The following is a 24,449-nucleotide window of genomic DNA, read 5'->3' as shown; positions in this document are numbered from 1 at the left end:
CTGTATATATTTTTAGTTTTTTTGCCTGGGGGCTCGCAGTGCTTTCCCCAGTACTGAATGAAACAGCAGCAAAGAGACAGACAGGACATCTCACTGCATTCAGTCTTATTTGCTTTTTGTGACAGCCAGGTAAAGTTTTTGACCCAAAAGAAGGAGAAAGCTACATGCATGATATGTGCAGAATGTAGCTTTTTTTTTTTTTTTTTAATCGGTTATTCCTCACTTTTTAGAATTGTTCACAAATTATGTACGTCTTGCAGACCTGTGGTCTTATTGAGTCTATGTTTTATGTCAATGTAGTACTGAAACTAAAATGGGAGACTTGGAAAAGGAAAACATGCACATCAAGAGAAAATGCCACTTTGCCATATGAAGGATGAAAAACGCAGATCATCATTCTGGTGTTGGCCTGATGTGTCCTGTTCTGAATGTCTGCAAAGGTTCTCAGTCATCCAGGTCATCGTAGTCTAAGGAGCTTGGACGCTCCAGATGCTTTTCTTTCCAAGCTCCTTAGACTCAAGTTCTGAATGTTTTTCTCTGTTATTTGTTTATTTATGCAGTGCAGACATCAGAGTAATGTTGCATGAACCTGATCTTTACACAAGAATTTTATAACTGTTACACTGAATGTTTGTCCTATTTGGCCGCTCTATGGATTATTTAAATAACGTAGACTGTGTTAGAGTCTAGGGTTGCCACCGTCATCATGCCTAGGCATCTTTATTTATATTGCACTGTTAGTGTTAAATTATTTTTTTTATAACTATACATATATTCTACAGGGAGTGCAGAATTATTAGGCAAGTTGTATTTTTGAGGAATAATTTTATTATTGAACAACAACCATGTTCTCAATGAACCCAAAAAACTCATTAATATCAAAGCTGAATGTTTTTAGAAGTAGTTTATAGTTTGTTTTTAGTTTCAGCTATTTTAGGGGGATATCTGTGTGTGCAGGTGACTATTACTGTGCATAATTATTAGGCAACTTAACAAAAAACAAATATATACCCATTTCAATTATTTATTTTTACCAGTGAAACCAATATAACATCTCCACATTCACAAATATACATTTCTGACATTCAAAAACAAATCAGCGACCAATATAGCCACCTTTCTTTGCAAGGACACTCAAAAGCCTGCCATCCATGGATTCTGTCAGTGTTTTGATCTGTTCACCATCAACATTGCGTGCAGCAGCAACCACAGCCTCCCAGACACTGTTCAGAGAGGTGTACTGTTTTCCCTCCTTGTAAATCTCACATTTGATGATGGACCACAGGTTCTCAATGGGGTTCAGATCAGGTGAACAAGGAGGCCATGTCATTAGTTTTTCTTCTTTTATACCCTTTCTTGCCAGCCACGCTGTGGAGTACTTGGACGCGTGTGATGGAGCATTGTCCTGCATGAAAATCATGTTTTTCTTGAAGGATGCAGACTTCTTCCTGTACCACTGCTTGAAGAAGGTGTCTTCCAGAAACTGGCAGTAGGACTGGGAGTTGAGCTTGACTCCATCCTCAACCCGAAAAGGCCCCACAAGCTCATCTTTGATGATACCAGCCCAAACCAGTACTCCACCTCCACCTTGCTGGCGTCTGAGTCGGGCTGGAGCTCTCTGCCCTTTACCAATCCAGCCACGGGCCCATCCATCTGGCCCATCAAGACTCACTCTCATTTCATCAGTCCATAAAACCTTAGAAAAACCAGTCTTGAGATATTTCTTGGCCCAGTCTTGACGTTTCAGCTTGTGTGTCTTGTTCAGTGGTGGTCATCTTTCAGCCTTTCTTACCTTGGCCATGTCTCTGAGTATTGCACCTTGTGCTTTTGGGCACTCCAGTGATGTTGCAGCTCTGAAATATGGCCAAACTGGTGGCAAGTGGCATCTTGGCAGCTGCACGCTTGACTTTTCTCAGTTCATGGGCAGTTATTTGGCGCCTTGGTTTTTCCACACGCTTCTTGCGACCCTGTTGACTATTTTGAATGAAACGCTTGATTGTTCGATGATCACGCTTCAGAAGCTTTGCAATTTTGAGACTACTGCATCCCTCTGCAAGATATCTCACTATTTTTGACTTTTCTGAGCCTGTCAAGTCCTTCTTTTGACCCATTTTGCCAAAGGAAAGGACGTTGCCTAATAATTATGCACACCTGATATAGGGTGTTGATGTCATTAGACCACACTCCTTCTCATTACAGAGATGCACATCACCTAATATGCTTAATTGGTAGTAGGCTTTCGAGCCTATACAGCTTGGAGTAAGACAACATGCATGAAGAGGATGATGTGGACAAAATACTCATTTGCCTAATAATTCTGCACTCCCTGTATATATGGAAGTGTTTTTTGGTGTTTGAGGAATGTAAAATGGATTTATGGCTTTGTATAAATATGCTTTTTTGTTTTGTTTATTAGCCAAAGCTTTATCTTATGTTTAGAACGCACTCTACTTGCCTCAATAGATATGTTTTAGATAAAAACAAATAGAGATAGATGTTATTTACCATGCCAAATCATTTTAGAGTTCCTCTTTAAAATGATGACACTCAGTGAGCTTGAAGTGACGTTTTAATTGAAGTGGAGGCTTCATGTCTAGTTTGGTACTGACTGATGTTGGAGCTGGTGGGTGGCTGGATACACACACTTAAACCTAAAGTGTTAAATACCTGTATTATTGAAAAAACGCTGACAAATTTGCTCACAGTCTTTGGTCACGTGTTGTCTTGGCAGTTAAGGAGCTGTGATATGCAAACTGCTGTATATTTTACTCCACACATGGAGTGTCACATGACAAGCCCACAGTTGTTTTTCTGGAAACTCTTATAAAGTAAAAAAACCCAAAAAACTAACCCATGAGAATTTTGTTAGTATGTCTGTGTTATCCGTCAGGTATGGAATGGATTTGGAATTTCTTGGTCATAAAAAATGAAACATTTTAGAAGTTAAATAGTGTTGTCATTGCTGACACAGGGTCACTGAAAAAAACAGAGCCAGCAAGAGAGAAACTGTATATTACTGTGACCTCAAAACAGATGCCCTAACCTACATTCATATGCAAATTAGCTTTTGGGAAAGTTTTAAAATGTTCAAGGTTTTGAGCATTCAAGGAGAACACGAGCTCTGCAGCCTTGAAAGACTAACAGAAGCACTCTCACCTCATAGCTCAGAGCTCCTCAAGTTGGCAGGATGAAAGTGTGAAGATGTAGGGAGACCGAAAGAAGAGGAAAGGGAAAGTGAGGTGCAATGTGAGCGACTGGGAGTTGTTATGTGAGGGGAAGTGAGATGTGCACATTCCGCGAGAGAAATGAAAGGGGTGAAGCACAGTTTTATGAAAACAAGAGCTAGGTATTATTGTATTCTTTCCCTCTCCCATCAAAATAGATTCCATGAGCACATAGATGTTTCCAACAAAGTAATAACACTAGATAACCTACCCATCGATAAAAGACAAGGAAAATCAGACATCTGAGTAACAAAAGAACCAGATAATTATCGAAATGGCTTAAAGGTTGTGCAAAAGAGAGAGAACATTGCTTTCAACCAAGCTGCAGCTTCCAGAGTTGAAAAATGAAACCAGCACCAAGACTGCAGTTCCTTTAATGATATTCAATATAATCATCTGATATGTAATGTGACAGGCAGTACAGCCTGTTGCTAGCCTTAGCCAATCGTTTAGGGTGGAGCCCTAAATAATCTAAATATGGTAGCTCTAAATGAACCAAAGGTCCAGACGGTGATGGCCAGTGTGCTGCAGTCAAGGCTTCAAAGTCAGAATTCACAAATCAATGAACATCACCTCATTGGCTAAGTATGTCTGTGATCTTTATAGTTATTTGGCGGCTTGAGGAAAAACTCAAGAATAATATTTGCGAGTAGTTACCGGATGTGTAAAAATAAGCGATTGTGTTTGCCTCTATTCAAAATGAAGATGTCATCTGTTGCTTTATAAAGAAAAGCCAGGTCCAAGGTCAACTGAGCAACTCTGTTTTCCATGCGAAGGATATGAATGTATTTGTGTGTTATATAACTGCAACACCACAAGGGATTTGAACTTATTTAAACTGCACTCATCATGCAGTTAAAGTGTGGGCTTTCAGCTTTAATTCAAGGCCATGTTCAAAAGTAAGTAAACCTACATACAGTAATTTTGAGTTTAAGCTTATTTGTATGACTTTAAACGCTGAAGCTTTGCTATCAATGAACCCACAGACATCAGCAGATGCTGGATTTCATTTAACTGAGATATGTTGTCAGGCATTGCTTAGTGCTGCTTGTGTGTGGTTGTTTGGGCATTAAGTGTTGTCTTCAGTAGGTGAAAGGCATGCTCAACTGGGCTGAGGTCAGAAGAGTGAGCCATTTGAGAACCATTTAGTTGGCTTTAGCAGCTCTACGCTCTCTTTTCTGCTCTGTTTTTGATACGATTATGAAAGCTCACACCTATCAATTTAGCATTTCTCAGTATAGATATTTATTTTGGGCCATGTCATCAATAAACACCAGTGATGCAGCTTCATTTCCAACTATACATACCTGCATTATGCATAAAGATGCTCAGAGATGGGCAGTAACGCGTTACTTGTAAACGCGTTACTGTAATCTGATTACTTTTTTAAAGTAACGAGTAAAGTAAGGGATTACTATCGCAAAAACGGTAATTCGATTACCGTTACTTTCCCGTAAGCACGCTGCGTTACTGCGTTACTAAATCCGTGATTTTTTGTTTTTTGCGAGAGTGTCTCATGACAATGACGTAAGCGAGTGCGACGTTTGTGACAACAGCTGTGTGCAGATCAACAATGGATAATACAGTATATCGAGTGCAGGAGAGAGTATGAGCGTGCAGCGTTTAAAGTGTGGAAGTACTGACCTTACTTTGAGTTTGATTCCATAAAAAGTGACAAAAACATTAGCGTCCGTTGTGCGTGGGAAGAAAACTTCTTTTTACAGCGGGAAAAAAACCCCTGTAAACAAGCACCGAGTGCGCTACGACGTAATGGGAAATTCACAGAGAAACTCGCGTATTCTTCCACTGACCGCTGCGGCACACCTGCACCAGGGCAAACCTCCGCCTACCCCACTCCTGCTGTACAGGTGAAAATAGAGCAACAGGACCGCTAGTCTTTGACTTTATTTATTTTCTGCTGTGTTTTACTTGCATCTATTTGAAAGACTGAGTGTAAACACAAAAAATATTTTATTTTATGTGCTGGAATGTGCAGAAAATAAGTTTAAATGTTAAACTAATTTCTTCAAGTCAGAGAATGGTGCATATAATTTAATTTTTGCTTGATGCATAAAGTTAAAAGATTAAAACTGATAAAACAATTTTTTTTAAAAAGAGACTTTTTCATTTGATTACATTTTGTATGATGGATTATGTAGAAAAAGTAGAATTGGGCTGAAAGATCTATCACTTTATCACCTATTCAGGTTGTAAATCATGTTTATAAAAAGTAACTAAGTAATTAATTACTTTTGAAAAAACGTAATTAGTAAAGTAACAGGATTACTTTTTTGGGGGAAGTAATCAGTAATTAGTTACTGATTACTTTTTTCAAGTAACTTGACCAACACTGAAGATGCTTTAGTTATTCAGGTTACTGTCAGACAAAATAACAGAAAGACTTGTAGGTATAACTCGGTGTAATTCATTAGAATTACTTCATAATGATCCTAAATAACAAAAGCACTATAGTGTAAAATTAAATAAAGCAGTTTGAACGTGAAGGAAGGTTCAGTGCTGTATAAAAATCCATTGCCTTTCACTGGTTATTTTACTAATAAACTGCTTGCTGAGTGTATACGAAATGTAAACCATTTCTGCTTCAGTGTGCAGTAGTCGCATGAGAGCCTCAAAAGCTGATGAGATGGAAATGAGACATGCAGAGCAAGAGATTGAGTCAGAGATCAATTCCAGGAAATGTTCACATAACACGATCTACCGTAATGTTCTCACTCTGGTTCCAGGACTGAATGATGCTACGCTGTCGTCTGGCTTCAGCTCACAAAATGTGACGCACAAATACGTACGCTCTGCAGTGTTCGTTCATTCGCTACATACTACATGTGGACATTAAATTTGGCACGCCGTTGTCAAAGTAAGAAGAGAGAGCATTCCTAAACCGTTCTTTCAGGTCTCCATATGTCATGTTGCGTTGGAGTCTGCTGATCTGAATTTCTTTTCATTTGCTTCCAGGCTTCTCAGCCTTGTTATGAATTAATCAGGCAGTTTTGATGCATGGGAGCTGCGGGCTTGTTTACAGAGAATTCTCACCTAAAGGGAAGCACTTGAATCTGATGCGAGTGATACATCAGTCAGATTTTTGCTTTTGGCGCCATAAAATCCAGCTGTCTCCAGTTTTTGTATCAGCCTGTGTGTGCTCGACTCAACACTTTAATCACACTGAAATCTAACTAGTTTCATAAATGTAATGACTCATCGCTAACAAACTGTGTAGTTTGACTGTGTCTACACGCCTCGTCGCCTTTTTACTTGATTTTTTGTCTTCTTGCACCACAAACACTGAAATGTAAAAGCCTTATTGTTTAAATATTTCTTTTCTATTTTAGTCTGCATGGTATGTTTGTAGGCTCACAGTTACACAACAATTTAAACACTTGCTGTAAAGTTGTAGACAGTGATTGGCCTTTTCAGTTTTTACTGCAAGTTATTGGGTATGACCCTGATTACAAAGCGGAAAACCACAAACAGTAGAGACCAGCTATTGAATTAGATGTCAAATCTGCAGTAGCTTATTGTGTTATGTCTCAGTGTTTACCACTGATTTGAATATTGTTTGTAAGGGCGTTATATCTGGGCTTGCGTGTGTATAACCTTAACATTTTTGCTAACAATTGGGTGGATGGATTATCTTTATAAGTTTCTTCCCTCGTAACACAGATATTTTATTTGGCCGTAACATTTTAAATAAATGTGCTCAGGCAGCTGTTTTTGTAATTTAATGTGTGCTACTACCCAACCATTTACAAGCACACAGAGTTAGTTGTTCAACATAGAGCAGAATTTGATAGCTAAAGATCCAGAGATTCCCCTCAGGAGAAGATCTGAAAGGAGAGCAAATACCTCGTTTGCTCCGTATCTGCTGGATTTTTGTCTGATTTTGTTTGTAGCTCCCAAGTGGCCCCAAAAAAAATCTGGTATTGCAGGTGTAAAGATTTTCAACAGGAAACACTGTGATTTGGGCTGCTGAAAAGTGTTATTGTTATACTGGATTTATTAAATAGAATAACATCAGCTTCATTTTCTAATCTATAATTTGCTAAAGCAATCACATGTTTGGTAGCATTTTGCAGTAAAATATCAGTTTTTCTGTTTTTTTATTAGCTTTTAAATCTTTCGTTGTTTCACTTTATATATTTCAATTTTCTCCCATCTGCTTTCACTGTTTTCTTTTTTTACCTTTCACATAGATCACAGCATCGCAGCATGTGGCATGCTATGGCGCGGCATACTAATGGGATGTACATGAGTATATGCTTGTGTATGTGTGTCCTCTGCCTTCTGCTACATGTATGAGTGCACATGGTGTACTAAGTGGTAAAGCTGTTATGGGCCATGTGTTGGTGATGCTAATCACTGAGATGCTGGTCATTAGTCCCAGGGATGCACAAGGTCAGCTGTAGCAGTCAGGATGGACACAGGCAGCTAACTGATGCCTCTAAGAGGAGAATCGGTGGCGTAAAACGGTTCAGCACCAGGACAGTCTGATGGTTGTTTCAGGGTTTGTACTCTGTCTGTTGGTGTCTGGATTAGCATGTAGTTTGATATGCTGGGTTTTAATGTCCTGACAGCTGCCACTCAGTGCACTGGGCATGAAACGTAAAATCCATCTCCTCATCTGCCACCTGCATTGTTGACTGCAGTGCCTAGTGTGAGTTCTTGACAGGCTTGGAGATAGTCAGATGCTTCTCATTGGGAGGTCTGGCTTGTGGCATCATAGATGGCTCTCCAGTCCAGAGGCTAGAGAGCAGGAGGGCACAGGTGGCAAACAGGACTGCAGGAAAAGTGATTGCAGGAGGTGATGGAAGGCGAGAAGCTGGCAGAAAGTGGGGCATTTCACATTAAGTTGGAGGTCACTTTTATTGACAGTTTAACAATAAAATCTGTTCAAAAGGGTTTGGTTTGCCAGAATGAGATCCACTGAACTCGTCTGTACAGAAACATGGCCGATGTGTCTAATGTAACAGCCAATGTCAAAACCAGTAGCCATGTTTCTGACATTTAATATTGGCTGTTACATTAAACAATAGTTGGACCTTAACTGCTTTAGTTATTGGACTAATGACAAGATGATCAACATTAACTTTGTATTTTAGGGTAAATGTAATTTTTGTACTTCAATTGAATCATTTTTAAGTAAAATTTTAAACATTTAACCTCCTAGTACCTGGCGTCCACATATGTGGACATCACATTTTGGGTTATTTAGACCAAAATACTCAATTTTGCCCTACAAGGGCCTGATATTCACTTACAAGGACATTATACTGCTACTGTTCTATGGAAATTTTAAATGAATATCCTCATATGTGGCTCTTATTTTTCTTAGACACAAAAATAAGGTAAAAAAAAATAAAAAATCTGGTAATTCTTTGTTTCTACATTCATCAGGTCCCAATCAGCTCAAATATCAAAGAGAAATTAAAGAAGGAGGAGGTTAAAGAAAATTCATACCACAGTGCAGACATGTAGTGTAGTTTTTAGTATTGATGGTACATGTCTTTTTTTTCTCAGATTGGTCATTCGATCATTTTCATAGAAGCAACATATACATTGTTTTAGAAAACAGCAAAAAATTGTACCCCGGGGGTTTCAGACAGCATGGAACGTGCTGTTAAAAATGTTTTTAAAAAGCTACCTATCCTTCTGCTCCAATTCAGGGGGAGGCTGTAGCTCATCCCAGCTTTTACAGAACAAGTCACCAGTCTATGACAGAGCTACCACAGAGAGACAGACAACCAGTCACACTTAATTTCATAACTCTGGCTAATTTAGTGCCAGATTTATTGCGCCCACACGCTATTTTGTCCCTTTTAGTAAATCTGGCCCTTAGAATCACCAGTTACCCTTACCCCTGCATGCCATTGGACTGTGGGTGAAAACTGGAGTACTGAGACAGAACCTATTATCTTTGATTCATGAAAACATGCGTACACACAGAAAGGCCCCAGTCAGCCAGGGGTTTCACACCCAGGACCATACTGATGTGATAAGGTCAGCTGTGTAACGTGAAACATCTACTTTTATCTTCCATTCTGTCTCCGTGCATACTGGCGGTTGGGTGCATACTTTGGAGGTTTTAATGAAGAACTATTCTCTAAGTGTCTGAACTCTACCAGAGGGATTATCCAAATCGTGTTTCTTGTTTGAGTGGACCTGAGGAGATCTAACAAGTAACTCCTATAGCAGGTCTGCTGAGTTGAAAACCAGTGTCTGTGGAAGCTGTAGCCTCACTCACATTTTCCATTTTTTTCTTTTACATTTGTTGCCTCTCGCTTTGTTGATCTTTCCAATTACATATATGTTACCAAAGCCTGATGTCTGGCTCTTAGTGCTGCTTCAGTCCTTTATCTTCATGGTCAGGTATGTTCTGAACATACTGCAGAAGAATGAGTAACCTCTGCTTCAGTTTCTGCTGTCAGCTCTGTCCTGGTTGTTTTCATCTCGTCTTTTCTATTCAATTCAATTCAATTCAATTTTATTTATATAGCGCCAAATCACAACAAAAGTCGCCTCAAGGCGCTTTTCTCTGCTAATAAATGTTGAAACATGTGACAGCAATAAAAGGAAAAAGTGAAAATGACGTGTGGAAGCTTCTTATCACTGCTTTTTGTCGTTTTGACACCAGCTTATGTTACACTGTGTACCTGATGCGCTCGGCCCACAGTTCTTGTCTGTCTCTCGCCTTCTCACCTCAGCTCTCGCTCTGCTTCTTCTCTCTGTATTTAAATCCTCCCATCTCTTGTTGCCTCATCTCTTCTGCCTTCTATTCTTTTATCAAGATTATTTTAATGCTCGTTATTTTGAGGTTAAATGATATTATTTTTTGTTCTGTCTATCTTGTTTCCATTTTCATATTACCCGATCATTCTTTCTTCTTCCTCAGTTTCGTTTTATGTTTTTGGCTGTACCTGAAGTCCTTTTCTGTTTTTAATTAAATGCTTTGGCTGTCGGCAGTAATTTCTGCTAAACATGCATTTCATTTTTAAAGCAGAACAGGGTGAAACGAAGGCCAGAGTGGTCGTGCTTCTTTGTTTCTTTGTGAATATGAAAATTAATTTTAAACAATTTTTTTTTTCTGGCATCGTACATTCAAATTTTAAACTGCAAATCAGATAAAGCAAGCATGGTGACCAGGAACACCTTAGGCTTTGGGAACTCTCTTGTGGTCTTTTCAAATGTTTTGTACTTTTTCTTTTTCTCTGTTCTGCATATTTACATTCATGAGGTGAAGCTGTTCGCCATAATCACTATGTCCTACCTCTTAAATTAGCATCACTAGCATTTTTTTTTTTAAAATTTCACTGAAATAACTGAGTTGCTCTGCAGTTATTATTTTAGTTATTCTTACATTTTTGCCTTGTTCACATTTTAGCAGCTTCTGTCTTTATATTTCTAAGATTAAAGATGAACCTATGTCATGGTGAGTCATTCATCTGCCCACAATTTACAACAATCACTCCTCTTGATCAAATTTTAGTGAAACTTGCAAACAATGATCATTTAATAGGCCTTCACCCAAACTGTACTCTAGGTCAACACCAAGGTTTATTCTTTAATTTTATCTTTGAATTTTAATGGATCATGAGCTGAATGTGCTACCGCATCACTGACACTCTCATTAAAAATTGTTAACTTTTAAAATATCTTTACTGATGGCTTATATAACCTGATGGGTCATAGACCTTATTTTTTAAAGTTGACGATAAAGAAAGTAAAATAAAGAAAAATATTTAAACTTTCCTTAAAAACACATAGTTCTTTAAAAAAAAATTGCTCTGAATTTAGTGGCATCCCGAATGAAATTCCATTGTGGATACAAATTTTAGTGACTGTTAAGTTATATACGGGCAGCGTGCATCAAATGTTACATGTGAAACAACCTGAGAACATAACATTCCATTGGCAGGTGAATAATTTGAATTATATATATATTTTAAAAATCAAAAGAATTGGGATTTACAAAAAATATAGATGTTAATAATCACTGTATGTGTGACAGTGTTTCCTCAGACTGGTCCACCCGTTATGGAGGAAAAGGTACATATAGACAGATATATCCATATGTACACTATTATTATAGTAAGATATTTGTGCTTTTTAAATACAACCTTTCAAAAAAAATACAAGTTGTTAACATAGTGTAGAAAAAAAATATGAGTCAGTACTGCACAGTACTGGTTAGTACTGTAGATTGTATTAGTGCTAATCTCACTGAGAATAAATGCAGCGATTTAAGTTGACCTAATAATTGTGCATCTACCCTTGCTTGTGGCTATTTCGTCTGACATCAAAGTCTCTGTGTTGCCATTATTCTGACCATTGTTCTTTCTTTTAAGTGGCTTCTTTCTCCGTAGATGAGCACGCACGCACGCAGCACCACAACCAGCACTACAGCAGTCTCAAACTTAATGCTAGGCTGAAACCCAGACACGGAGGAGGTGCTAACAACAGCGCTGCCAAGATTTGTGTCTTGTCTACGTGTGTGTGTGTGTGTGTGTGTGTGTGTGTGTGTGTGTGTGTGTGTGTGTGTGTGTGTGTGTGTGTGTGAGATGGAGTGTATCTGATTGGGATGGATGAAGGGAAGTATGGCTTCCCACAGATGCAGGCTGTCTGTCTGATATAGCATCTGTTTGTCTGTCTGTTCTGTGTTTCAGTGTGTGTTTAAGGCTAATAACCCCTAAAAAGTGTGTTTGATTTTTCCAAACAGTTTATCTCCTATACTTGAGAGAAACATGAAGAATTTGCTGTACTTACTGAATGAACTGAACTTACTTATTTATTGAATTTAGACCATATAATATAATTTATATAGTACATATAGTATAAATAATAACTAAAATGTATAGTAAAAATGTAAAATGTATAACTAGAAAATGCATTTTCTGAAAAAACTGGACATAGCATACAAAAAACGTACAGAAATTTAAAAGTAGAAGAACAATATTGTGGATGCTTAATCAGCATCCACACTAATAACCAAAAATAAAGATAAATGTTTTTTATGGGATTTTCAGATATTCCAGGATCATTGGGATTGATCTGATAGAGTAGGGTTTCAGCCCAGATACAAGAGCAGCAGTGAGGTCCAGCACTGACAGGTGATGAGGCCTGGCCTGGCTCACAGCCGGTGTTCCAGTTCATCTCAGAGGTGTTAGATGAGGTTGAGCTCTGCACAGTCAAATTTGTTCCATGCCAAGCTTTCAAAAAATTCCCCGCTTGTGCAAGTAGCAACAGGAAAGGGACGTTCAGAACAGCATCTAAAATATTTTGGGAAGTGTGAGGCTTTTCTTTGTTCCTGTGTGTTAATGAGACAATTGATTTGTTATGCAAGTCAGGATGTTCTTAGTGTAGCATAAATATTGAGGATGGCTTTCTCTGACACAAAAAAGGGGATGACAGTCCGTCTTTTGCAAATTTCTGTTTGTTTTGAAGAAAAGCAAAAACATGCACAAAGGATTGGGCTTAGTTTTGGTGCTATAGGTTTGGGATTGTCACTGATTAGGATTAAACCACTGCAGTAAATTTTGTTCAGATAAGTTCTGAACCTTGGAGCAGAGCCACGGTAATATTTTAGTTTTAAAATCTGTAACTTTTGAAAGGTTTACCTCTAGGTTCACACTACAACTTTGACTTTTCTGGACCTCCTAAAATGAAGAGTTTCAGAAACACTGTTTACTCTGTTCACTCCGTTCTAGTTTGTAAAAGTCTGGAAACTGAGACCTGCGAAGCTCACACATATTTTGTGATTTCATTCTTCTTGTGTGTCTATAGTGATGGATCATGCTCCTTGTACCAGTATATTTCTTTGCAGTCTGTGGTTTTCACCCCCATGACCACCTTGCACTCAAGCTAGTTTCTGCCACACTTCTATCTTATTGTAAATCCAAGCAAAGACACTTTCACGCTTACTGTTTGCCATTGCAAACAACCAACCTTCTGGTTGCTAGTTATACCCCCCACACATGACCAGTGATATCAGGTGTTTACAGCCCTGGTGGTTTAAAGCTTACCTGAAATAGACAGGACATGTGTTCAGGGTAGCCTTAGAGTCTGTAGCTGTTTTCAGTCTTCCAGGCAACTAATTATGCAAGTAATTAGTAGATTAATTGCTTTAGAAAAATGTTTAACAAAATGAAGGAAAAGCAGAAAAAATGTCCTGCAGTCTAAACCCCAAAGAATTTAGTTTACAATTATATATTTAAAAAAAAAAAACCCCAAAACAAAACAGAATATTTTCACATATCTGAGGAGCCAGACCAAGCTTGTAGTATTTCTGCTGATGAATGAGTATGAAACAGCTGTTTATCATTATAAAAGACAAACTTTTTGTAGACCAAAGCCCTGTCTGTATACTTCTGGCAATACTCTATGACTCTCGGGCTTTTCTTTCTCGACCCATGTTTAGATATCCATCCCAGGGGCTTTCACGGATTATTTTTTTCTCTCCTTGTTAAAAATCTTGCTGCTTCCTGTACCCTCACCCTTCTCTTCCTAATCACTTGTGTCTCCTTGGGATTGCGACAGAATCTCGGGATGCCTCTCACTCATATACACACACACACACTCACACACTTACTTTACCCAGCGGCACAGCCCATAATGAACTCGCTGCTGTGCAGTTGTGGATGAAATAAGAACCCTGATGTGCTCATCAGAGGCTGTTTCAGGGCTGCGGAAGACTTCTCTGCATCTCCATTCATGCTTCCTCCCTCTTTGCTCTGCTGTCACTGGCCTACATACATGTGTCAGTATATCACACACACACACACACACACACACACTTTATTTTTTTTTACTTCTGTCTCTTCCAATCACACCACATATATCCCTCTTCTTTCTCCTTGTCTCATCTCTGCTGCCATGTCTATTGCCTGTGCCTTGAATGTTTTCAGCACCTTCTTTTGTTTCTTTCTGTCCTCCCCCCTCGTTGCCCTGTTCTATGAGACATTATCAGTGACGACAGTCTTGGTGTTTTCTGCCCCGTTGCATCTACTTTTGCAGTAACAGCTCTGCCCATCACTCTATACAGTTTAACTTTAATAGTTTGTCATGTAGAGAGCTGCATTAAAGGCACTGGAGAAGAAAATAAAATCAGAAGGTTTTTTATGGGGTCGCCTGTGGCTCAGGAAATAAGCTGGGTCATCTACTAATCTCCGGCTCCTTTGCTCTGCGTATCTAAGGATCCTTGGGTAACATACCTAAACCCAGGTTGCCCCTGATGCATCTGTCAACCTTACGCTTTTCATAGCAAGAAGGTCCTGGGTTTGAACCCACTGGCCTGCTGGGGCAGTTCTGTGTGGAGCTTGCATGTTCTCCCAGTGCCTGCATATGTTCTCTCTGGTGCGTGTTAGGTCAACTTGTGAATGTGAGCTTGAATGGCCGTTGCTGTGTTGTCCCTGCAATGATGATGATCAAGCAACAATCAAAACGTGGCCTTCAAGTTAAGAAAACTTTGACCTTATTTATTATTAACCCTGGCGTACACTCTGTTGATGGTGTGGGTTTTTTTTAACCTCCTAAGACCCGAACTCTTCCACGGCATTCATTTTTAATTTCTCTTTGATATTTAGGTTGATTGGGGCCTGATGAATGTAAAAAGAAAGAATTACCAGATTTTTTTTTTTTTTTACCTTATTTTTGTTTTTAAGAAAAATAAGAGCCACGTATGAGGATATTCATTTAAAATTTTGATAGAACAGTAGCAGTATAATGTCCTCGTAAGTGGATATCAGGCCCTTGTAGAGCAAAATTGAGTATTTTGGTCTAAATAACCCAAAATGTGATCTCCACATATGTGGACGCCAGGTCCTAAGAGGTTAATAGAGCTGTGAGGGGACTTAAATGTAAATCTGACCCATGTCTGCTTATTTTGGAGCTGAACACTTGTGATTTGAATTGGAAAGCTTAGGTAATGGGCTGTACAGTACTAACAAGCAGCACTGATGTAACACTACTTTATATTTTTAGATAAATGGTGAATGTCTCTTTCTTTGCCTTAAGGCTCTATGCTTTTAATACATTGTTCTGAGGAACACTTTACCGTGTCATTGCTCACTCGCTGCTCTCTCTTCTCGTCTGTCTCTGCAGCTCTCACCAACTGACAAGAGTTTGGAGTTTGACAGAGACTTTCGCATCAGGCACTATGCAGGAGATGTGGTGTAAGTATCTAAGACTTTTATTTATTCAGGAAAAGCTTTTACTGATGATTCATCCTCTTTTCCTCAGCTTTACATATTCATGCCTCAGAGCTGGCGACTCAAACCACAGCCTTGCACTCTGGCCCACTTCAGGAGCAGATGGAGGTTTTGGTTCTTAAAAGAATCTGAATAGTTTTCAGGGCAATAAATCACACTTTGCAACTGAATTTTAACCAAATCGTTGTTTCATAACCCATCTTCTTTTTTTCTTTTCAACAGTTAGCTTCCTGTAGGGATGTCTCTCCAGTTAACTTAATGTTAAAAACACATTTACATTGCTTTCACTTACTATTTTCCAGATATAATAGTCATGCTTTAAAAAAATGTAAAACTCTCTCTAAACCAGGCCCCGAATCTTTTTATCTAGTCCACCTCAACATTTACACCATCTGCTACTGATGTCGAAGAATTGGCTCTCAGTGCCCAAATACCCCGTTTGACTGATTCATACTGAAAGCGTCAAAGACATCCTTTGAAATGAAGATTAATCTTAATCAAAGTGATCAATTTATAGTTTTATCCACATGGAATTGGATTGGAAAGGCAGTGACGTGCCAAGTCATTGGTGAAAACTGTCATTATAGTCAATCACTCTGCCCATTCCAGTTGTGTAAGAAGACTGGTGGACAGATTCAAACATTTAAATGACATCCTAATTACATGATGTCTCACAAAAAAAATAAAAATACAGCACCATTTCCCAGTCCCAAATCCCAGAGTACTTACTTGGATGCCATTCAAAAGAATAAACCAAACAGGCTAAGCTTCCCAAAAAGTGCTCTCAGGGAAGCATGTTGAGCCCATTTGTGAAGGCTAAGTGTCTGCCACCCAGGGGGATGACTGAGGCAGAGGAGCAGGTTCGACAGGCGGCCTTGATTGGTCCCTGATCGTCTTACACCAGGCAGGAGGCAGAGTAATATTTGTAGTGGCTGCATCAGTAACAGCATGCATTTACTTAAAATGATTTATTATTGTTTATTAGACTCATGTCACAGTGCAGCTCTGTGGTTGAGCAAAATTAAGTAAAAATTTTTTTAACTGTTTGTTAGATTCAGGAAACGGTCACAGTTTTTATGCAGTTATGGCTAAGGATGTGTTCTTTAATGCAGTCACATAACGCCCTCCCTGAAGCAAGTGGTAGTAGTAATCTTTGTCTTTTCAGAAGTTCCATTTCTGCCTTTTTATGTGAGATAAATACAACCAATGAAGTCCCTACAGACATTAAGAATAAAAATAATATTTCGAAAAACCAAGGCGTAACTATGTACACATACGTGATATCACCTGATTTGTTTGACAGAGTGATACAAGGTATAAAAGATCTCTGAGCATGAGAAATTGTGGTACCCTGAACCTTTGCCCGTTCCCACCAGTTAAGACTATGCCAAACTGCGTTGTTGCTGACGTGCAATTTTATTGAATTTGCTCTTATTAACTACAGACAGTAAAAATTCCAGGCAAAAAAGCAAAACAGAAGGCGAGTACATTCCACATGTGCATAGAATAAAAGAGCCAGTGTGTATCTATCAAAGACATCTCTTTGATAGATGACATGCGTTTATTGTTGGCTCTCTTCCACAGCGTGTCTTTGTCCTGTCTTCCTCCCCTCACCACCAACCAGTCACGGCTCTTGGCTCCCCCTCCCTGAGCCTGATATTGCCGGATGTTTCTTTCTCTTAAAAGGGAGTTTTTCCTTCCCACTGTTGCCAAGAGCCTGCTCAAAGTCGTCTGATTGTTGGAGTTTTCTATTACTACCTTAGAATATAACGTGCCTTGTGGCAAATGTTGTTGGGATTTAGTGCTATATAAATACAAGTTGAATCAAACTGTTGCAGCTTTCAGATGAGATACAATTGCTGTTTCCTTTCTTGTAAATGGCACTTATGTTTGAATCCTATGACAGATTTTCCTTGATCGCTGTCTCTAAATATTTGTATTCATTTACAACCTCAGTGCTGTCACCACTAACAGCTACCTGTTGGTGTGTCTTCCCACAAGCTTTTAAAATGATTATAAAAAAGGTTCATTTATTTTCTTGTTGATTAACTAAAAAAAGTGGATCTGAATATTAGCCTGACAGTTTTCACATGAAAATTATTATTAGAGATGGCACGATACCACTTTTTTATGTCCGATACCGATACCGATATCATAAATTTGGATATCTGCCGATACCGATATGAATCCGATATAGTGTTTTTTAATCAACAAAACTGTTTTTTAAATATCTTGCTGCATTTTGTATAAGTTCATACTCAAGTTTAAAACAACAACTACACTAAAGCTATTCTGTTATACCTGTATGCAAAAAAAAAAATATTTCATAGTTCAGCAATACTGATCAATCTAATAAACTTAAACCTACACCATCCTCCCTATTCTGGTATTTTAAAGAGTACTTAGCATAAATATTAAGCAACCTAACTAATAGGGTTCCAACTCCCAGCAACAACAAAAATAAATAAATAAAAAATAGGGAACCACCCCTCACGCTCCACCTCATGATGCTTAATCGACGTAATCAACCTTAATTTGATGCAGTGTGAAAAAAATGCACAGAAAAATCAATTATTTTTCAAGAAATATTAAATAGATTCAACATCTTTCTTCAACAAAATTGCAGACTGCACAGATGGTACCTTCCCAAAGGAAAAAGTACTATAGCTTACTAGGGTATATATATATTAGACTTAATAGACTGAAGAAGTCACTTGGATGAGTGACGAAACGTTTCTCCCACAAAACGCTACGTCCAGATGAACAGAATCAACTTTTTGGAGATTAGACTTAATAGTCACTATATACAGTAATTGACTTCTATTCATTTTACATCAAATTAAAACTTTGGGTGTCAGATAATTATTTATTAAAAGCTAGACATTTTAAATGAGAATAAGAAAAAAGTATGTCTTTGTGCCCCCTTTTCCCTGTTAATGCCCTATCGGCCCCCCTGGCTAAACTTTGCTAGATGCGCCCCTGCACAGTTACCAGCGTCAGCTACGTAGAAAAAGATCCTCGAGTAGAAAGTAATATTAAATAAATTCTAACAACAGCTTATCAAGCTTAAATGTGCTGCTGTTGTTCAGCCGCTGGTTTCCTCTTTCTGGTGCAAAGTGGGCCAAAAGCAAACTAGAGAGATGGACTCGCCACAGAAAAGCCGATCAGCTGATCGTTAAGCAGTTTCATGATTGAAGTAGCAGCGAGAAGAGGCAGTCGCTCCATATATCGCTTGTTAAGCTTAACGCAGGAATGCTTTACAAACATTCAGAGATGGACTTACACACTTGCTTTACTTCTCTCGGGGATAACTTTGTCGGAGATGAAATGCCGGGTTGCTAGCGAAGCTCCAAATGCTATCCAGACCACCGACAGGTCCCGCATGCCACAGCTGCTCTATCACGTGATGCATACTGCTCCGACGTGCTAACGTTCTGAGGTGAGTTACGGCGTGTTGCAAGTTTTGTGAGGTGCTTTCGTGATATTTAATGGATCGGATTACATTTTTTATTTTTCTCCGATATCTGATCCAGTAATTTAGGTCAGTATCGGACCGATACCGATACGTAATATCGGATCGGTCCATCTCTAATTATTATCATTTGAAAAACAACAATAAAATTTAACCGACCACTTTAAAACACTGGACAGAGATTACTGGGATAACTGGATTAGGTAAAGTGTCCCAGCTGCTGTCAGTGTGCTGATCCTACAGTGTCCGTTATTATTGACGATTAGTGTATAAAAGCCCACCTGCTCACTCTTCTCAGATTAACACCCCACTACAGTCCTGCTGTGGTGAAAAGAACAAGCTTACCTTCCACTTGTGCTTCAGGGTGTGCTCCCACTTGCTCTCACCTGATGCTGAAGTTGAAATTCACGTGACATTCACTCCCTGCACCTGATGTTAAAGCTGCTCTTCCACACCTTAGACTGCAGCTGGAGGCCACATTGTGGTCTCCCTGTTTAACTGATGCTGTCTAAATCAGACATTCACAGATCCATCCATCCACCCATCCTTATCTTGGTTGGCTCATGGGGGTAACAGTCCAGGCACATAAGCCCCTCCCTCTTCTTAGCCACTTCTTCCAGCTTATCCAGGAGGACCCTGAGGTGTTCTCAAACCAGTGTCTCCATCATTTCATGGGTTACGCAAGGTCAGAGGTGGGCAATTCCAGGCCTCAAGGGCCGGTGTCCTGCAGGTTTTAGATCTCACCTTGGGTCAACACACAGGCCTCTGGAGAACTTCAGGACATGTTGAGGAGCTAATTTAGCCATTTAAATCAGCTGTGTTGGTTCAAGGACACATATAAAACCTGCAGGGACACCGGCCCTCGAGGCCTGGAGATGCCCACCCCTGCCCTAGGTCTTACCCAGAACCCCTCGTCCAGAAAGCAACAAAGAAGCATCATAGTCAGATACCTAAACCACACCACCTGGATCCTGTCAATGTGGTGGAATATCAGTAATATCAGTTCTCAGAGCTCATGGCCATAGGTAGAAGTGTACAATGACGGGTAAATCGACAGCTTTGCTTTCGCAGTCAGCTCTCTTTTCAGCACAACAGAGGACTACAGTGTCCACATCACTGCTGATGCCATACAATCAGTCTGTCAGTCCAATTTATTTATATAGCAAAGTACAAGACAGACGATGCTGCACAAAGTGCTTAACAATATAAAAATGCCATTAAAAAGAAACAATGTAAAACAATAGTAACAATATAAAACAATGATAGGACAATAAAATAATTAAAACAGTAATTAAGACTATTAAATAAGACCAAAATGTTTGGGTCATAGTGTGTTAAAAATGTGTCTTTAGTAGTGATTTAAATTGATCAAGTGTTTGTGCAGAATATTTAGGGGAAGACTATTCCAGTCTGGGACCGCCACAGAGAAGGCTCTATTGCCACGAGATTTGAGATAAGTCCGTGGGATGGACAGCATTAATTTTGAGCTAGACCTCATGGTTTTTCCTGGAGCATAAACAGAAAGGAGCTCAGACAGGTAAGAAGTGGCTCAGGGGTTAAGTGGCTTAAAAGCAAAAAGTAAAAGTTTAAATTGGATCCTGTAGGAGAGAGGAAGCCAATGTAGAGAAGCTAAAACTGGGGTTATATGCTCTCTCCATTTGGTACCAGTTAGCAGGCGAGCAGCTGCATTTTGGACCATCTGAAGACTTTCTCTTTGCATTTACCTCTGTCTGTATTTCTACAGGTACTCAGTGGTGGGTTTTATTGATAAGAACAAAGACACTCTGTTCCAGGATTTCAAGAGACTGCTGTACAACAGGTAACACAACACACAGTAATACACACTGCTTCAATTTTCAATCACCTCCACACACACTCTTCAAAGTGTCTCTTTCACTTTCTAGCACGCTGATTACATGACAGCTCTCTGAAAAGAACGACTAGTGCAATGAATCCTCTCCCAGCTTGCTCTTATCCTCCTCCTCCTCTTCTTCACCAGTCCTCTTCAGCTTTTTTTGTGCTGAATATAAATGTGATCAACTAATTGCTTACCTGTCTAATGTATGTTCATGGTATTCTTAACACAAATCAGAATCATGACATTTTTGAAAGCAGATCAGTTAATTTTGGCTGGAAGAGTATGTGCTAAGTGTTGTAGCCATATGGAGCTGTTATCCTTATGAGAATGCCTCCAATATGCATCCAGGCTGGGCCCAAGCATTGCTGGAGGCATTATAATTTCATGCTGTCCGTCTGTACTTCACTTGAATGTGATATTTCCTAAACAGAAACAGCAGCTCTTGGATTCAAGGGTGAATTGATTGGATTTAAGTAATCAGAGGTTAAGGTCATCCAGAAGGCTGAACACAAAAAGATGTTTTTAGCCATGACCCAAGAATTCAGATGCTAATTATGACAAAAATTCACAAAATTAGAGAAGATGATGATGTGATGTCCCTTTTTCCCCCAGAAGGTCACTGTGACAATAGATGGTTGTGTCCTATTACGACAACTCAGGGACAACTCAGTCTTCTATAATTGTATTATATCAGTCTTAACAGATATGGATATAAATTTGAACAATCTAGTTTTATTTATCATGCATATGGACAGGGATGCACAAGCATCCAGTGATGCAGTGTGCAGTCTTGACCATAATAGGTCTCATTAAATGTCATGCTTGGATTTGATTAGAAAATCTTGTTGAAATGTTACACATATGTCACATTTAACATGGACGAATATTAAATTCTGCTGCTTCTCTTTTTGCTCAGTAGTCTTGTAAATGTTGATCTTTTCTCTTTACTTTTTCTCTGTCCAGTTCCAACTCAGTACTTAAGGCCATGTGGCCTGAGGGCAAACTGAGGATCACAGAGGTCACCAAGCGACCGCTGACGGCTGCAACACTCTTCAAAAATTCAATGATCTCATTGGTGGAGAACCTCGCCTCCAAGGTGAACCTTTCATAAGTGCTGCATCAGATAATATTCATATTGAGCCAGTGGATTATAACCCTATACGTGTTCCTAAGAAGGAATTAAAGTGAAGAGAAAGATTCTGACTACAAATCCTGTTAAATGACACGACCTGTGTACACTTGCTGATATGCAATACTGCAAGTTTTATTTTTTAAACTGTTCAACCTTACTTTACATATTACTCTCAAGTACATGAAGTAAATGACCAGACTTAAAGAAAATGTTCATGTTTAGGGGCAAATAAAGATTGTATTAAAGGAATCATCTTCATCAGAGATGCTAAATATTAATAAAAACTACTTGCCCAAACTACTTCCTGTTATCTTCCAGATATGGTTTAATTTGGAAGAAATCATTGCACAAAACTGTGCTTTGTTTGTCAGTAGTATATCTGAAAGTTATGCAAAAGAATGTTACGGGCATTCGTTTTATTCCCCACATGCAAATACCTGAAAAATATGAATAATATCTAACAGCATTCATGAGGTGAAGCCCTAATGTGCGAGACCAACTTCCCAGCCCCCCTTTATTTGCTGTTCCTGGTGTCCGTGCGAATACACGTCTGTTACAGAAGAGCATATAGTTACTGTATATCACCACTGCAGTTTGAACTACAGTAGAAAACATTGGCTGGTGTGTAAATCCACCTTGTGTTGCTCTGTACAGGAACCCTACTACGTTCGCTGCATCAAGCCCAACGATGTCAAGTCCCCTCTGCTCTTTGAGCATGAGCGCTGCCGTCATCAGGTGGAATACCTCGGGCTGCTGGAGAACGTCAGAGTGCGTCGCGCTGGATTCGCCAACAGACAGACGTACCCTCGCTTCCTACAAAGGTGCGCCAAAACACAGTCTTTCAAAGCACCTCTGCCCTATGATTAAAGATGTTTGAGTGAATTATATATGGATACTTTAAAGGGCTTTACTTTCCACTTAAAAGGCTGAAACCACCTATGTCGATTGATCCTTCATTTATGTTTTTGATTCATCTTTTTGCCTATAAAATGTTAGGTGCCATTTTTTACTGTTTTCTATCTATCACACTAGCCCATACAAACGGTGTGGAAAAAAGCAGCAATTTCTTGCATGTGAGAAGTTGAATTTAACAATATTTTGACATTTATGGCTTGTAAAAGTATTAAATAGATCAGATTTACCTGAATATGAGCTACAAAATAGTCATATAAATCTGTGTCACCCACACATATGAATATTCACCCAGAAGTCAAACTCTTAAGATTTAGACTCTTTCGTGAGAGTGTCCTGGGGTATTATCATGGCAGAGTAAACATGATGTTACGTATTTACAGACTCTGTCATTTCCTCACCCCCTTTGAAAGCTGAGGCCGAGGCTACTTTTAAGACTCCACAGTCTTCTTTAAAGTGACAGTTGTTGGTGTAAAATGAGCAGCTGCATGAATTTGGAGCCTATTTCTTTGCCCTAAATGTCCTCATAAACACATTTCTGTGAACCGTTTCTGTAACATACAGAAATTTTTTCACATAGCCAAAATGCTGGGGTCAGTTTGAGCAGACATTCCTACATGCAGATGGTTGACTCTTTGCAATATCGCAGGCGGTTGGAGAGGGAGAGCACCACTCAATCATCCGTCCTGACCATGTCCACGGGACATCAAATATTCAGTGCTGGGAAACACTTAACCTTACCAACACTGCATCCCAGATGGTTTACAACTTGTATGCATAAGAAGGAATCAAAACCATCGCAGTATTTCCAAGCGTGTGTTGCACATTTACACAACATCCATAAGAAAACAATCAAATGTGACAAATTGAATACAATATTTCAAAATAAACACACACATGAATATAAATTTTAGGCCTTTGAAGCATGAGTATTGTCCAAGTAGAAGAAAAATAACCTACTTTCAATTACTCATTTATTCACAAGGGTTCGCCACAGCGGGTAGCTCCGCATATTTATTTTTTTTACAAATCTAAAACTGGTTGGATTCCTAATTCTTTTAGTCCCCAAGGGGCTGAGTGTGAATGCAGCAAATCTTGCTTTCTAACAGCAGCACATGTCAACAACGCATTAGAACAACAACAGACCAAATCATTTAATTAAAGATCAAGTGGTCCTGATCTAATTGCACATTGAAGTTTTTTTTCCTCAGTGAGCAGTAAATTAATTTGGTTCAGTCAATTAAGCAAGACCATTGAGAAAAATGACCACAATTATAAATCATAGTTTGATGTATTTTTCATGCTAGATGAAAGTATGGTAGATTGAAGGTTTGTGGTGCATGATTCATTTTTTTTAAAACATTTTCTTCTCAGATTAGCTTTAAAATGTTTGTGCAATAAGAGACTGAGCTTCCCTCACCTGAAACACTATTATTAAAATGTTATTGAACCCCTGAAGCTGTGCGTCGATCAGGCATCAAGGATATTGCAGAAAAAGTCTTGACTGTGGGGTGTAAATATTGTGTTGTGTAACCTAATCAGCATCCAATCAACTAATCAGCTGCATCTCTAGCAGCTATTCCAAAATAATCCCTCCAGTGTCTTCTTTTTTTAAACAGTAATTTAGCGTAATGTT

The 24,449-nt window shown here is 39.0% G+C and overlaps 1 protein-coding gene across 1 annotated transcript in view; it reads left to right on the top strand.

Moving 5' to 3' along the window:
- Positions 1–24,449, top strand: part of myo1d (myosin 1D) — a 118,687-nt gene that overhangs the window by 30,946 nt on the left and 63,292 nt on the right. The window contains exons 12-15 of the mRNA XM_004556795.4: positions 15,333–15,403; positions 20,656–20,730; positions 21,733–21,865; positions 22,556–22,722. Coding sequence (XP_004556852.1) covers positions 15,333–15,403; positions 20,656–20,730; positions 21,733–21,865; positions 22,556–22,722 — 446 coding nt within the window. The remainder of the gene's footprint in view (positions 1–15,332; positions 15,404–20,655; positions 20,731–21,732; positions 21,866–22,555; positions 22,723–24,449) is intronic.

This window comes from Maylandia zebra, linkage group LG8 (assembly GCF_041146795.1).
Source record: "Maylandia zebra isolate NMK-2024a linkage group LG8, Mzebra_GT3a, whole genome shotgun sequence".
Lineage (NCBI taxonomy): Eukaryota > Metazoa > Chordata > Actinopteri > Cichliformes > Cichlidae > Maylandia > Maylandia zebra.
Note: the sequence above shows the minus strand (reverse complement) of the source record. Positions and strands in the feature narration are given on the sequence as shown.